Raw genomic sequence first — 16,433 nt, 5'->3', positions numbered from 1 at the left:
TAATGACATAAGGGTATATTAATGTGAGTCCCACTATACATATACACTGGAGCCCATAAGGGCTTTTCAGGACCATAGGAGAACAGAAGTCTGTCCAGATTCTCCCTTTCTCATTCTTTCTTTTAAAGATGAGCAACAAAATTTTTGCTAGAACTTAAAAATGTGTCTGCAACTTTTCCAAAGAAGTCAAGAGTATATGATCCAGACTCAGAGAAACTGGAACGGTGTGATTAAGAGCTACCAGGACTGCAGGGGAAATTCACTTCACTGCATGGCAATAATACACCTAATAATAATATCATCACTGCCTCTTCCTTGGGGGAATAATTGTAGTTCCTGCTGGTAGTCCTTAGGAGCCACTGAGAAGTGATGAACCAGCACACACTCTGGCCACATGCTCTTTCCAAATAGGCAGCACGGCTCACTTTTTGGACTGTGTTAGTTTCCAACATCTCCATCCTCACAATAACTGAATTTGTGGCTGGTTTGTGCTGCTACAACTTCATACCCTGGTGGATTATCTGCCTCTGGAAGGGCATAAGCCAACATAAAACCTGGGTGAATCAGATCCAATGATTGTTTAAAAATTTACCTAAACGTATTATAGAAAAATTACTTCCATGAGAGTCTAACGGATTTTGGTTCCAGTATGACACCACAACTTTAAAAAACTAGAGAAAACGTATGTGTCAGCTGTGACTGCCACCCTTTTGCTCTTTAGGCTTTCCCCATGGTGTAGCTGACATAAGCCAGGGGTTAGATTTCCATTGCCTATGCCTTTGACTTGAGTGACCCAGGAGGGTATTTCTGTGTACCCATTCTGACATATCTGGATACAGGGGTTTGTTTTCTTTTTCTCTGACTCTAGCTTTTGGAACGTATACCAAAATAAGTTAACAATTCCAAAATTATCTTTAAAAGCAAGTTAAATAAGAGAAATACAATCAAAGCTATGTAGGATATATCATAAGTATTCTAAGAATTATGAAAGTCTCCCTTAGGCAGGATAAAATTGTCCCATTACACTACACCTTAGAGTTTGTGTTTATGTATGCGTTCGTCCGCCCGTCTGTCTGCCCCTGGCCTCTTTCTGACAGGTCTGTGTTTTCTGTTGATACGTCAGGGTTTGTCCTGACTCAGAAAAAGGCTACATTTAAACTGAGTTTAGCTAGCACTTGTTAACAAAGCCCAACTGAAACTGAACCACTTTGCCTAATCAAGACAAACCCCTAAGGTCTGTGTGGCACATCCTTGTTCAGAGAAGTTCTCTGTCCCCCACAAACTTCTCCCCACTGTTGTATATTGAATCAGACTGTGGAATGCTTGTTTGTCTTGGAGGTGAGCACTTACTAAACAGTCTCATTATGTTTTGTTCTTCAAGGGTTGAGTCCTCATTACCTTCTGACTTTTAATCAAGCATCATTGTACAAGCAATAGTGAGGCTAGTTACATTTCTACAACTCTTCAATTCTTCATTGTGTGCACCAGTTTACTTTCAGTATCTATGTGAGTTTTCATTCCTCCAAACTCATCCTCCAATCTTCATTTGTAGGACACTGAATAGCTCAAATTTTATTAAGCTTATTTGCTTATATCAAAGAGTTTTGAATGCATGTATAATTAAGCAGTCTCTAGGTGCCAAAAAGTACCTTCATAAACAATTACCTTGCTATGCGTAATACAATGTATTAGGGTTCAGATGTGATAGCTTTACATTCTTTCTGTGGCGGCAACTGTTTTCCCTAGCTTAATTATTAGTTTAATCAGAGTATTATGTGAGGAAAGATTAATATCCTGTTACTAATTATGTATTTCAAACATGATTTCCCTCAGATGATACTCCAGTCTGTCACAGTCTAAAAAGAGAGGTTTAAAATGCAATGGTTATTTCAAACCTTACGCTGTCATCATTCTTTGTGGTAGAGAAACAAGGAAGTCTGCATTTCAGATTTCTCAGGATCTGCAGGAGGTGGTGATTGTCCTACATTTTGTATAGAATGACACTGTTATTGTGTAGAACGACACTGCTATTTTAAACATTGTTGATGTAATTTTTCCCCTCTTTTTGGAATCTTACAAAAGAGAGTTGGTGATCATTTAAAAATATTTTCTTATCTGCTCTTTTTCTTCTTGCTATTTCCTCCTTCACTTGGTTAGACTTATCTTTTATCTTCCACCTTTGTTTAATGTCTTTGCCTCTCTTTTGTAGCTATTTTTCTCTCTGTAGCAAACCATTCCCATTTGTAATAATTTTTAAATTTGCTTTTAACAGTGTTGGACAAACCTTAAAAGATTTGGGGTTTTGGCTCAGATAAGTGGTAAAAATTTGAGATAGTTTTACTTTGTGTAAGTAAAGACAAGTATTTCCCCATGCTCCCCCACCCCCCACAGTTCCTCACATCTTCTTGTCAATTGCTGGAAATGGGCCATTTTCATTACTACTACAAACAGTTTTTTTTTCTCTCCTGCTGATAATAGCTCACCTTAAACTGATCACTCTCCTTATAGTGTGCATGGTAACACCCATTGTTTCATGTTCTCTGTATGTATATGTATATCTTCCTACTGTATTTTCCACTGCATGCATCCGATGAAGTGGGCTGTAGCCCACGAAAGCTTATGCTCAAACAAATTTGTTAGTTTCTAAGGTGCCACAAGTACTCCTGTTCTTTTTGTCTGAACTATCCATTCCAACCCACCAGTTCTCTTCTCCCATCATTCCCTTTTGGGGATACAGAACTGGGTTCTACTGCAACTTTCCATGTTCAGCTCCTCACAAGTAGAGCCCTGCTAATGTTCAGATATCCGCGTAACATGTTTGTGGATTGGATGCAGATACAAAATTTGTATCTGCGCAGGGCTCCACTCACAAGATTCCCTGTCTCTCTGGAAGACTTCCATAAACCTCTTAACTTTGATCCCATTGTGGGGTTTTGCAGGTCTGGTCTTTACTGTGGACCTTGGATCAACTATTGATTTAAATTGTACATGGTCTGTTGTTTCAGAGGTGCTCAAGAATTCATTAAGTGCAAATATTTTGTGAGCTGCTGAGGTACTACAGAGAAGGAAAGGTTGGGGGAAGGCTTTTGGGTGGATGGCAAAAATTGAGGGACATGGTGGGAGCTTGCTGGGTGCAGATTTATGAAAGCAATCTGAATCTTTAAAATTTTGGGTTGATTCGGGGAAAGGATTGGAATTCAGAATAGTTTGTCCTCTTAACTGATTGATTTGCTCATCCATGATTTTTAGGACACTAAAAATACTCCTATCTTTTAATGCTGGTAGACTGGCCAGATTTTCCCTATAGAAATAGATGGGATTAGAGGGAGAACATTGCTAAACCTAAGGGCATGGCAGATTTTAGAATATCACAAGAATATTTTAAAACCTGAAATCTTTCCAGAGAAGATGCCAGGTGTATTAATAAACTAAGCTAGAAAGCAAGACTAGGAACTTTTGAATTGTAGTGTCTTCTGCTGTGGGTTTTCTATGCTAAATGCAATTCTGCTAATGTCTCATAAACATTCTACTTCAGTGGACGTACTTTACTACATTCAGTTAAGTAGTAGTCGAGATAAAATAGCATAAAGATTCTTCTTAATCTCTATCCAGTTAAAGGGCAGCCCTGTCCTTGTGATGTCCTACTAGTCCATGACTGGAATTCGTAGGTGCAACCACAATACAAATAAATTCATCATCATCATAATCCATTTTAGAATCCCAGTATTTATCTTAACATAGGCATCCACAAGGCTGCGCATGGTTAGCCTGAAATTCAACTTTCAGTTTAATTCATTAATAGCTTATGGATGTGGCAAGCTATACAAGCATTTGCAAAGTGTAAGAAAGAGACAAGACCCAGAGACTACAAATTTTCAGCATAGGAATCAAGGTGTTTTGGTGATTTTTATCCCATGTCTTTTTGTCCTTATTAATTGTTTTGATGGCAGATTGCTATGTAGTGTGACACCATCTTTGCAGATTTAACAAGTGGTATTTGAGATAAACTATGTAATGCATGATTTTATTTTTAATTTGAGATGTTGCTGTGGACGGCTGATTGGAGACCATCCTGGGATAGATTATAGTTCTCCTGTCTACCAGCCTACCAGAGAGAGGGAGAATGAAGAATGGTCTGTCCAGAAGCATACACATACAAGTCCTACTGACTCATTTGGAACGATCAATTTCCAAGATGGAGATCACACTTACCATGCCAAGGTTTGCCTGTAAACTGCAACTTTATTTGATTTTAACAATGCTGGATTAACATGACTTCTCTTTTTACTATTCTAATGATAAAGAAACTGGACAAGTTAAAATTAGCACTGGGTGAACCTCAAACTGTTTGGTTGAAACAAGAAAACAGACCAAGTTCAAAGTGGCCCAGTAAAAGCATGCATATAATGTTACACTATTAGTCTGGGAACAGAATGTAGTAAAATCTCATTCTGTGGACAAGTTAATGATAGAGAGATAAGGGAGCTGTCATTTGATTTGTAAAAAGCCACAGAATTATCATTTTAATGGTGTCACCATCTGCGGCATGGCATGGGAAACTCGCTGACGTCCAGGATCTCAGCCCTGGGTCCTCTGGCTGGAGGAAATTTTGATAATACAATGTCATCTGACATGGGTCAAGTTGGGTATCATTCGAAAGTCCTTTTTCCCATGAACACGATACCAAACACGACAAACCTAGGACAAATATGTATTTGAGAATTTTAAAAATCAATGTTTTTTAAATTATATCATAACACAGGGATGCAGTGATTACGCAGAGAAAGACATTGATCTTTGGTAATCCTAGGGAAGTTAGCCTTGAGAAGTAGGATTCAAAAAATTTATTCATCAAAGTCATATCTTCTCTGTCTAGGGCACCACTCCTAGCCACATTGTCACACTGATCCTTGTCTGGGCCACATTCACACACTTCCCTACAGGGCAGGCTGTTGGTCAAATGTTTTCAGGGAAATGAGCATCTGAGCTTTGCACACAAGCATTTCATTTGCTGAAGAATTGATTTGGGAGAACATGGTATTTCACACAAGACAGGGGGGATCAGTCCATCCTCCAAGACATACCCATGCCCTATAGGGGAGGATAGTTTTAGATGCATTCAGTCATCCTGGAGCCATTCCACTTCTTGATAATTTGTCTTCTTGATAGCAGTTAGAAATGTACCCCATTTGTCTGCTTCTTGGAAAACAACCACTAATGTAACTTTGCAAGTGTTGTAATGTTGGTCTTCCAATGGTAAACTTGACATATGAATGATTCCAGTGCATTTATGACCTCATCAGTGACTGTCTCAGCCATTCCAAGCACTTTCAGAGCAAGGAGAGTGTCTTTGGAGGTTGAATCAAATGCCTTCTGATAAAATTTATGCAATTTATGAATTTGGCTGAGCCACCCAGTTTTCATTGGTAAAATCAATATTTGTTTCTGTTGCTTTTACCTTTTGATGCAACATGTTACATACATTCTTAGTGTAGCACTCGAGGTGATACACGATGTCATTTGCATGGATGTCTTTTACAAATATTTTCTGGACTATATATCTACATAATTGTTCTAGGTTTGTCATGGTTGGTACCATGGTGGTCGTGGGAGAAAGGGCTTTCAAAACACCCAACTTGACTCATTTCCAAGGACATTGTGCTATACATTTTCCACCAATTGTAGGACCTGGAGCTGGGAGGACAGCAAATCCTCCCCCTGCCATGCCACCGAGAGTGACAGCATTGAAATTATGACTGTAGATTTTTACTAACCAAATGACACCTACCTTACCCTTCTATCATTAACTTGCCAATAGAATTACACACGTGCCCAGACTGTACACTGTGATCAAAACAGGCTGGTTCTTATTCACAGTGGGGTCCACAGATTCATGACTGTTTCTCTGCTCTACATAGGCAGATCAAACCTGTCAATCAGAGGCAGGGGAGGGTAGTTCCACCTCTGAGAAACTGCTAGATTTCATCTTCCTCTCCAGTTGCAGGCAGGCAGACCAGCTCTTCTCCTACTGCAGAGCAAATTTAAAGAAAAAAAATGCTTTAAAATCTCCAGACCATCAGGATCTGCCTTTATCAGTGGGACCCGAGTGGGATGCGGGGGCTGGGGCCTGCTGCCCCCACTCCGGGGCCGCCTGCAGGATTGCACCAGCTGGGTAGCCAGCCCAGATGTGACTGGCCAGGGGCTGGGCGCAGCATGCGCGCTGGGTCCCTGCAACAGGCCCGGGCTCGGGGGGTTCGGGCCCTGGCGCCAGAGCCACAGCCGCCGAGCTTGGCCAGCGGCTGCTTCCTCTCCCCGTGGCAATGGGAGCTGCAGCAGCGGCTGCTCCCAAGTCCCGCTGCCCAGGTGGGGAGAACAGCCGCTGCCTGGCCCCGCGGGCCACCCCCCTACTCTTCCTCCAGATACCGCCCACCTGAGTCCTGCCTGCGCTTGGGGCCAGGCCGGACTCTCACTCACCTGGCCCCATGCTCCCCCTGTGTCTCCGGGGCCTCCCTCCAGTGCTTGCGGAGGGAGGAGGAAGGGGGGGGTGTTTTTTTTTTTTTTTTTTTGCTCTGCCGCTGTTTTTTGCTCTGCCCGCCCCCCCCCCCCACCCCCCCCGTCCCGCGTCCCGATATTTGACCTGGGTGATCTGGTCACCCTAAATGCACCTCGCTGCTGATTAAGTGCCTGCATGGAGATCTGTGCCTCTTTCGTGGAGGCCCAGGCCTCTCTCAAGTGCTCAGGTTGTGGCAGGGTTTTGGCAGGGTTTCCTGCAACCTCTGTCTCCAAGCAGGAGTACTCCCAAGAAGCAGTGGCAGCACCTCAGCAGCAAAATCCCCTGGGTCTGGCACAGACAGGGACACCAGCCCTCCAACCAGCACAATCAGCAACTCTCTTCCTCTTACCCCATCCCTCCATCCCTGAGGAGTGAAGATTGAAGTACTGTAGCAAAGGGCCAGGGAAGCTTCCTGCTGAGCTGCTGGAGCCCATGCTAGCCACAACTGTTGGCTGTGGAACAGCTGCCCAGCCCCTCACTCACACCGCTGCAGTGGCAGGGGGCTACCAATAGTGTTCCAGAGCAGACAGAGCAAGGAGAGCCTGGTAAGGGGCCCTCACCCCAACCCCTCCCTCCATTCTACAGCTTGGCCAGCCCTGCAGCAGCCCAGAACTACTCCTGGCCAACAGTGTCAGCCCAGCTCTGTCTCCTAGTGTAGCAAGTGGCCCAAGGACTCACTTTGAACCTCCAGGACTGAGGCCTGGTGTACTCCTGAGGTGGGGTCAGCTCATCTCAAGGCCACATCTAAGAATTTCCCTTGAACAAAGCATGGGACCCAGAGAAGCCCCCTCTGGACCCAGTCCAGCACAAATCTTGCACCTGAACCCCCTCTATCTCAGGGTAAGAAAGCTCTTCAAAAAATTAACCACACAGTCCCTCTTCACAGGACTGTCAATATGAAATATCACTCTGCATTTGAGAGTCACCCCAACATAAAGCACACACACAAAAATAGCCCCTCAATCCCCTTCATCTTCTGAAGATCCTGACTTGGGGATTTCTGTAGGCTGTGCTCTGAGAAGCACAAAGTGACAGTGAAATGTGTTTCCTTAAGCTGCCTAAATCTGCGGAGTACAACAGGTAGACATTTCTCAGCACTTCGTTCCTCCGCTCACCTTCATGGAGTGCAGCACATGGGATATTCGTCAACACCTAGTCCCTCTGTTCACCCTCAGACGGGATAATCATCAGTGCTGGGTTCCCCGGCTCACCCTCACAAACTGCAGCCTGGCAAATCACAGATGTGTTGTTTCCTCTAGGTGGGCCATACATACAACCCCACAAAGGGAATTTTCCCTGTTTAGGGCAGGAAGACCATCACTCCAACTCAGAGCTAGAAACTCAAATAGTAAAATATTTTTGTAAAAAAACAAGAAGTGACAAAGACCTTGCAAACTCGGGAGATTTACATGGCTATATGTATGTCTCAATGACGTGGACGCTTTTATACTATTCCCAGGAGGTCTCATTTTTTAAAGTCCCTTTGTTTGTGAAACATTAGAACTTTCACAACACGGTCTTGAAGACTTTAGAACTGAGAACTTTCTAAGGTGCCACCATGTCTAGTTTTGGTTATTTAAGAAACATGCAATATACATGTGTATTTCTTCCAGTATATTAGAACCTCTTATGACACCAAACTGGACCAGCTATTACATTTGATGGTGAAAGAATGGCAGATGGAGCTGCCAAAGCTAGTGATCTCTGTTCATGGAGGCATCCAAAACTTCAAGCTTCCATCTAAGGTCAAACAGGTTTTCAGCAAAGGGTTGGTCAAAGCTGCTGAGACTACAGGAGCATGGATAATAACAGAAGGCATCAACAGTGGTAATTCTTTTTATCTATCTGCCTCTTCATCTAATACTTGCTCTTTGTTTTTCTCATATGTACAGACTTGAGGAATGATACAATGTATTGATGTAATGCAGTAATTTGGGGGTACTTATAACACAAAATAAGAAACTATAATTTGGAAATAAAAATAAAAAAAAAAACAGATATTTTGAGGGCATGATAGACACGGGTGTGTCATCAGGCTGCTCCAGTTTTGACCAGTATTCTTAATACTTTCCTGTGAAAAAAGACCTGATCATGTTATGCATGAAATAAGAAGCAAACTGCAGACCAGTTGGAGCTGGCTGGAGTGCTTGCCTTAGAATAGATTTTGATCTTCTTTAGTAAAATGGTTAGAGCCCTAATACTGTAATGACTGCTAGCTATTTTGGTCAAGTGTTTGTTTTAAACAAAATTTCATTTATTTAGATTTCATTCAGTTTTATAATTATGAGCATTTTAAATGATGGTGCTCTGTTAACTAACCTGTGAATGCACTGAAACTCCCTGAAGAGTCACTCTTTACATTCCTCTTTAGTTGTAGTCATCTCACATAGGGAACGTGCTGATTTTGATGCATCAAGGAAGATTTGGATCTAAGGGAAGCGCACAAATGACCTATACTACTCTGCTATTGTGCAATATCCTGTAATGGAAATGGCAATAACAATTAGTTTATAAAATCTATGGGAGGGACTTTTCCATATCACTGAATCCTTGGTCTTGAGACCTTTAATGGGAGTATGGTAGAGCAACTGTTCATAACCTATATATTATTAGATGAATTTAATCATTTTTCTGTTATCTGTAAATGCTCTGCAAACAGACTTTTTTTTTAAACAGATTAGCTTGTTCAAAATTGTTGAAACACTTTGTCTGAAATCTGTGTGCTTACAATCAGTTGTTTGCAAACTATTCACAATGGGCCAGATCTTCAGCTAGTGTAAATCAGTATAGCTCCCTGAAAATCAGTGTAGCAGTGCTGATTTACACCAGTTGAGGGTCATGCCTTTTGCGTAAGGGCTTGTCTGCACAGGGACATTCAGGCAAATTTAATCCAGATTAACTAAAGATGTAAATTTGAAGTGGATTACTTAAACCACATTAAATCCCTGTTTGGAATAAACCAAAGGCGGGTCGGGAATACTAACAAAGTGAATTGGTGATGTTTTTATACTCATACCTTTTTTTATAGCAATTTTCCAGTTCTAAGTGTGAGTGCTCACCATTGATCAGGCCTTGAATCACTGGCTGGCATTCATCATACTGTGGCCTGAGTTTTGAAATTGCTGTTTCAGTGTGTATTAGAAGAGGTTGGAAGGGGATAATAGACAAGAGAAAGAAAGATGCATAAGTTCTCTTAGTTATTCTATAATTCAAAAATCAGAAAAAGTCACAGTCCAGGTATTTTTTTATAATAATAAAATCATTTTTAATTGCTGTTAGTTGTAATAACCACTTGGTAATTTGAAAGTGAAATGTTTCCTTAAGAATTTTTTTTTGTTTTTTACTCAAGTTATTTTGTTAAGTGTAGATCTTCTCCTGAGTATGAGGCTGCTGATTTATTATGTAGGACTTTTATAAAATAACAAGTTTCTTCTGGGTGAAAATTATCCAAAAATAATAAGTTAATTTTGAAAAAAAGATTCTCAAAATTGGGGCACATCAACTTTGATATCCATTTAAAGTCATTTAAATGGTTAAAAATAAAAATTAGATTCAATACTTTTAAAAGTAAATCCTAAAGAAGATCTCCATTTTGGCCTTATTTCTGAAAACACTTGTGCTTAACATTATGAATGGGAATAGTCCCATTGGTTGCACACACGTAATGTTAAGCATGAGCAAGTTTGGAAGAATGGGGCACTATATTATTGTCTCAATCAATTAAACCTCACTATTCCTATAATCCATATGAAGTGTATCAATAGAGTGTATAATTATACTTGCATTTAAATAACTACAGAGTAAAATAGATGATGGAAACAACTTCGGAAGTGTTGATCACAGTTGTGTAGCAGGAATCTAAATGTAGAAGAATGATGATGATTATCTGTTTAGGAGTGTCCAGGCATGTGGGGGACGCATTGAAAGCGCATGCCTCTCAATATTTGAGAAAGATTTGTGCCATTGGAATCCCGCCTTGGGGTATCATTGAGAATCAGAGGGACCTGATTGGAAAAGATGTGAGTTAATTAACTTTTCGTTCAGTCAATTGTACAAGAGTCTGTCAGCTTTCTTATCCACTTGTTGGTTTCCACTGTAATGTATCTTAATTTTTGGTGGCCAGATGGGAAACTGCCATGCATTGGAAGATGTAGTCCAGCCCATGGGGGGAATAAAGGCATAAAGCACAACATTACAAGTGCTGATAAGGCACTACAGTAGTTCAGTCATGTGTAGACCTGAAATGAAATGTTTGTTTCAATTTTTTCAAATGTCAAAATTGAAAAAATTAGCAAAAATTGACTTTTTTTCTGTGGAAAATTTCAGTTTTGTAAAAACTACATTTTCGCCTTAAAAAAATATTGATAGCAAATTCCCAACCAGTGCTAATAATATTAAACCCATAAAAACTTTGTTTAATCACAGTTAAGGATGACTTGGAATGCCCCACCAACTCAAAACCTAAAAAGTATGGAAATAACAAGTTAAGGGGAAATTCTCCTGCATTTCTTGTTGCTTTCATATTGTCTGCAACACTGCTGATAACTCACTCCTGCACTCCATAAGGCTTTCACTTCCATTTCCAACAGATAAAAAAAAAATGTACGCCAACATCATCAAACGTGCACTTTAGAGCATGATTAGGCCTCCTAAGTGTTGTGGTGGTGGGGGGATGATGATGATGATGATAATAATAATGCCTTAACATTGCTGAGGTTACCATTAAGATTTTGTGCTAGAGAGCAAGGTATCACTGAACTATCACTAAGAGAAGTTTGTGTTCATTTCCTAGTTTGTTTGTTTTTTAATATAGGGTTGGTGTACCTCACTGGGTTGGCCCCTGGGTCAAAGAGAGAAGAGGGGGAGATGCCAATGGCTGAAATATAAAACACCTGTATTTTGGTGTCAGAGTAACAGCCGTCAAATTGTAGTAGTCCTTAATTACAAATATGTGTTACAGGATATTTTCCCATTGTGTGACTTAAATAAACCAGTTCTTTTTGAAAACAAAACTCTAAAAACAAAATCTGTTATATGTGGATGTCCATAACAACGTCTCAGATAGGGGACAGCAGGGTTTGAACCCGTGTCCCTCAGTTTAAATCTCTATCACTTGATGTACAACAGTAATTGCTAGTGTCTACTTAAGGCTCAGCTGCTAGAGGCGGATTTGGCATGAACTTTTTCTGTGGGTTACACAACTGTTTGTTAGATAGCTGGATATCAGGAATGCTGTGCTATAGTTCTGGCTAAGAGTATGATTTAGTGGTTAGATAGGATAACCAAAGCACATTCATTGTGAAAGGCAGTGAGGCTGACTAGCTAAGATATGCGCTGACATGTTAGAACCCTGGGTTCTGTGCCCACAATGTCGTCTTTGTATAACTTCTCTATTAACTTATTTGTAAAATGAGGTTGCAGCTCATATTGGGTTGCCTTCTAGGATGGGGTTCATAACTGATATTTTATTAATCAGCAGATGAAGAACAATATGTGGTGCAAAGCACGGAGTGCTATAGATTTTTTTGCAAAGGGATCCCCAAAAAAGTTAGATAATCCTGTAAAATACTTTAAGAAAGGAACTACTTTGGAATTATTATTTTTTCTGATGGAAGCCAATTTTCATCAAAACACCATGGAAAATGTAAATAGTGTTCAAAGTTTACATTTGTAAGTTTTGTGTTTACCATTTTATTAAGATTTTTACAAAATAAGCTGAAATTTCTGACCCCTTTAACTAGGGGGTGACTCCATAATAATATCTTCCATTCACTATATATTGCACAGACTTGAAGATTTACTATTTTTTAAAGATTTCCATTCATCTAGAATTCAGAATGTAAAAATGGTCATGAATGAATGAATAAATAATCTGTGATCATGTATGTATTCTCCAAAGCAATATTAAGATGGCAGAGTTGTCTTTCACAACATAGGGCCAGACGCTAATACTTTTACGCACATTTGGTAGTTTCTTAATCCTCAAATTGATTTCAACCGGGACTTGACATGGAGCAAGGTACTATTCAGTGTGAGTAAGCGTACCACAATCTGGTCCACAGTGAGGCCAAGCAGCAGTACACAGAAAAAATAATTTTGTACATTATCTTCCAGATCTTGATTCCAGTGTAGTTCCATGAGTGGTGTGAGAGGATAGACCAGTTATAGTCTCCCATAGAATGATGTGGAGAATTTTCCCCTAGGTGTGGTAGAAACTTTTAGAAGTTTACCAAGTAACAATGAAGTATATAAAAGTCAGGTCACATGCCAGGTGACATTACTTCAGCCTCCTTTTGATTTTTTTCAGGTAGTTTGCCTATATCAGACTCTCAGCAATCCTCTTAGCAAGCTGAGCACCCTCAATAGCATGCACTCCCATTTCATCCTGGCAGATGATGGGACAGTGGGCAAATATGGCAATGAGATGAAGCTCAGAAGGAATCTCGAGAAATACTTAAACCTTCAGAAAATACACACCAGTGAGTATTGTGATGTCTAATTTATCACAGGTTGAAAGGTTATTAAGATGCTGAGGACTTCCTGTGATATGCTGGGTGTCTTCAACTTCCATGGATGTCAGTGGGAGTGAGAATGGCTCAGCATCTTGAAGGATCAAGCCATAAATACTCAAAAAGGAAAGGAACAATTTTTTTCCCCAAAAATCACTAATGACTTTGGGTGCCTCCATTTTTGAATTCCCGGTTTGGGACATCTATGATGAGTCCGATATCACACACTGAAAATCAGACCCATTTAAAGTCTGTCAAATTGGGCATCCAAAAATTGAAAATGTTGATCTGGAGTTTTAGAATGCCTGAGTAGAGCATGGCTTCTGTTTCACTCTTTATGACAGCACTGGTAACTTTCGCAAATATTTGCCAGACATTTACAAAGAGAGAAAAAATGTCAGATACAGTGAAATTCAAAGAAATGTGTTCATGTTTTGCAGTCTCACTGTGCAATTCTTTTGTATTGCACAACTGTCACTTTTGCTGTTGGCAAACAGTGCAATAACTGGTTGCAAAAGAGGAATTGTCAAAATGTCCAATCAATCTTTTGTGTCTGTGAAATAAGCAAAAGGCAAGTTTCACAACTTTCATTTTCATTGTGGAATTGTCTGCACGTGTAATACCTCATTTATGTCTGAGTTAAAGAAACCATAAAATATGTATTTATAGCCTGTGTAAAGTACTTATTTTCATGTAATAAGACCATCATCAGTGATTTATGGAAAGCTTGATACTGGTCTAATGATCAAATCACAAGGTATGTTAGAAAGAAACACCATTAGGTCAATTGTAATATTTAAGTCCTTGGTTCCTTTTACCTACTCACCTCTTATAAGCACAGAAACGTATCCAAGAATCTCTTGAATCCATTCATGTTTTTTGTTCCCTGTTCAGTTTTAGATATAAAAAAAGAAAATTCGTAACTATTGTATATTAGGTTTTCATTTGCTATGTCCATTTTTGTTTACTGTAATATTACCCAACTACCAGCTATTTCAAATTATTAAAATCACCTCTCCCTAGAATACATAGCATATAGACAATTTCTCTTAAAAAGCACCCAGTTACTCCTGAGTGTGTGCAAATATTTATATGCACAATCACTTTTTCTATGCATGCACAGATTTTGCAAGCAGAGCTCACAGGAACTGCTATTGCAGGCCATGCAAGAGAAGGGAAGGCTTCTTGTGCCCCATTTCCTTCCTCATGAGTCCATGCCCAGGCCTGCTTATAATCTTGCCCACAGTTTCTCAATAATCTTTTGTTTTAATGGCAGAGTTCATTTGAGACAGCCTTGAATTGCCTGACGCAAGGTGGGAGAAATAAAGGCATTGTTTTGTTTTGATCAATTAAGACATATCTCTCATGGTTTCTAGGAGATATTTTTGTAGGTACAAGTTGACAAACCTATGTTTATGATGTGTGCTGTGGGAGTGATAACTTTGCTGTTAGTAACTGGTTGTGTGTGGTTTGAAACAGGAATGGGCCAAGGTGTACCGGTGGTTGGGCTAGTGGTAGAAGGAGGCCCAAACGTGATCCTAATGGTTTGGGAATATGTGAGGGATACTCCTGCTGTCCCTGTGGTGGTCTGCGAGGGCACTGGCCGAGCTGCAGATCTTCTGGCTTTTATTCATAAACACACAGCAGATACAGGGTGAGTAGCTGCAGGCTGCACCACTTTTTTTTTTTTTTTTTTTTTTTAATTATTGTGTGGTGGTAGTGAAAATGCCTATCTCAAAATCAAAGACGATTGTGAGAAATGTAGTGAAGTATTCTTTGCCAGGAATTCCAGATTTCTGATAACACCCTGATGACAACCCCTCCAGCCCCTGTGACCTTTCCCTAGACTTACCCTTTCGTATGAAATTTCCCTTGTGATGAAAAATAACAAGATTTTCACAAAAATAATGAGATGATTGTTAAATGGTTAATATATAAAATGTATTTTTTTGGTGATCCATTTTTTAATTTTTGGAATCCCCTTGCACATCATCAGTGTGTGTTTTATTTATAGTGTGAGACATTTAGCGTTGCCCACCATCCTAAATATATTGGGCAAAGTGATTTTTGGCTGCTACTGAAAGAGCTCTCATTCACATATCTGCTTGTCCTATGTCCAGCAATTAATTCCGTCCCCCCACAATCCTCACCCCCATTAGGTCAGCCCATAAGTTCATTCCCCATCCCCTAGCCTCTCAGTTCACCCCACGTCAGTTCAGCTCCCCCAGCCTCACATCTGCTCCTCCTGGGGTTCTTCACATTCCTATGTGTAGCCCTTGCTGGGCCAGGGTTAGAGTTGAAGGTCTCCTTATTCTGGAGTTAGTGTTTGAATGTATAGGTCTCCATGTGCTATGGATAGGGTTTGGGCCCATACTCTTCCCTGGCCCAGGTTTAGGTTGGAGACCTCTGACTTCAATGGTCTAGGGCTAGGGTTGGAGGCCAGAGGTTTTCCAAGGTTAGGGTTGGGGCTTGTAGGCCTCTCACTGAGAGATAGAGTTGGAGACCATAGAGGTCCGTGGGCTAGGGTTAGTGTTGGGACGCCTAGGCATCTGTGGGCCAGTATTAATTCTTGTGCCCATAGCTCTGTCCAGTCTATATAGTTAGAGTTTGTGATCCTAGGTGTCACTCTATCCTGAAGTCATCAACTCATTTCAACGCCAACATCCCAGGGATGCCTGCAGGCTTCAGCCCCAATCTTATCCCCATGGACCTGTGGGCTCCATTCAAGGCATAACCCTATGGAAACCTGCAGGCCCTAAACCTGACCTTGTCCCTGGTGAGCCCCACAGGTCCTGCTCTGATCCTAATCTGCAGCCACTGACCAGCCTTGGCCTTAACCCTGTTGTGACCTTCAGCCATGGCCACCAACTGACCCCAGCCCCAACTGTAGGCCAGGGCCATAGACCAGCTTGATCCTTAACAGAAACTTACTCTCTAGAATACAGTGTCCAGTACTGACCTTGACACTGATTGTGGGTGCTGGACGCCCAGCCAGTCCCAACCATAACGCTTGGCAGTGGCTAGCACTTGACTCCGAGTCCAAACCTAGCCCAGGATTACCATTGGCCCTATCCCTAACCCAACCCCAGGGCCAACAATCGGTCCCAATCTTTGCCCAAGGCTAATAACCAGCACCAACTCTAACTCCAGCCCAGCATCACCAGCTGATTTTCCGTAGCCCAGGGCCCTATCTGGTCCCATACTTACCCTACCATGGGGACTTCATCCTGTCCCAGTCATTTTCCTGCGTTGAGGCTCCCATCTGACCTCCCTCCCATCCCTAAACCTAATTTGTGGCCCCCATCCAGATCAAAACTGAACCCTAGGTCTGAGTTTCCAAGCATAATCCTGTCCCCTCTCCACACTTTTCA

General features: G+C 41.0%; 1 protein-coding gene across 1 annotated transcript in view; it reads left to right on the top strand.

The window, feature by feature from the left end:
- Positions 1 to 16,433, top strand: part of TRPM6 (transient receptor potential cation channel subfamily M member 6) — a 131,313-nt gene that overhangs the window by 34,682 nt on the left and 80,198 nt on the right. The window contains exons 4-8 of the mRNA XM_042850587.2: positions 4,041 to 4,221; positions 8,167 to 8,380; positions 10,448 to 10,572; positions 12,861 to 13,032; positions 14,542 to 14,716. Of these exons, the coding sequence (XP_042706521.2) occupies positions 4,041 to 4,221; positions 8,167 to 8,380; positions 10,448 to 10,572; positions 12,861 to 13,032; positions 14,542 to 14,716 (867 nt within the window). The remainder of the gene's footprint in view (positions 1 to 4,040; positions 4,222 to 8,166; positions 8,381 to 10,447; positions 10,573 to 12,860; positions 13,033 to 14,541; positions 14,717 to 16,433) is intronic.

The sequence above is a fragment of the Chrysemys picta genome, chromosome 6 (assembly GCF_011386835.1).
Source record: "Chrysemys picta bellii isolate R12L10 chromosome 6, ASM1138683v2, whole genome shotgun sequence".
Lineage (NCBI taxonomy): Eukaryota > Metazoa > Chordata > Testudines > Emydidae > Chrysemys > Chrysemys picta.
This window is presented reverse-complemented; position numbering and strand designations above follow the sequence as displayed.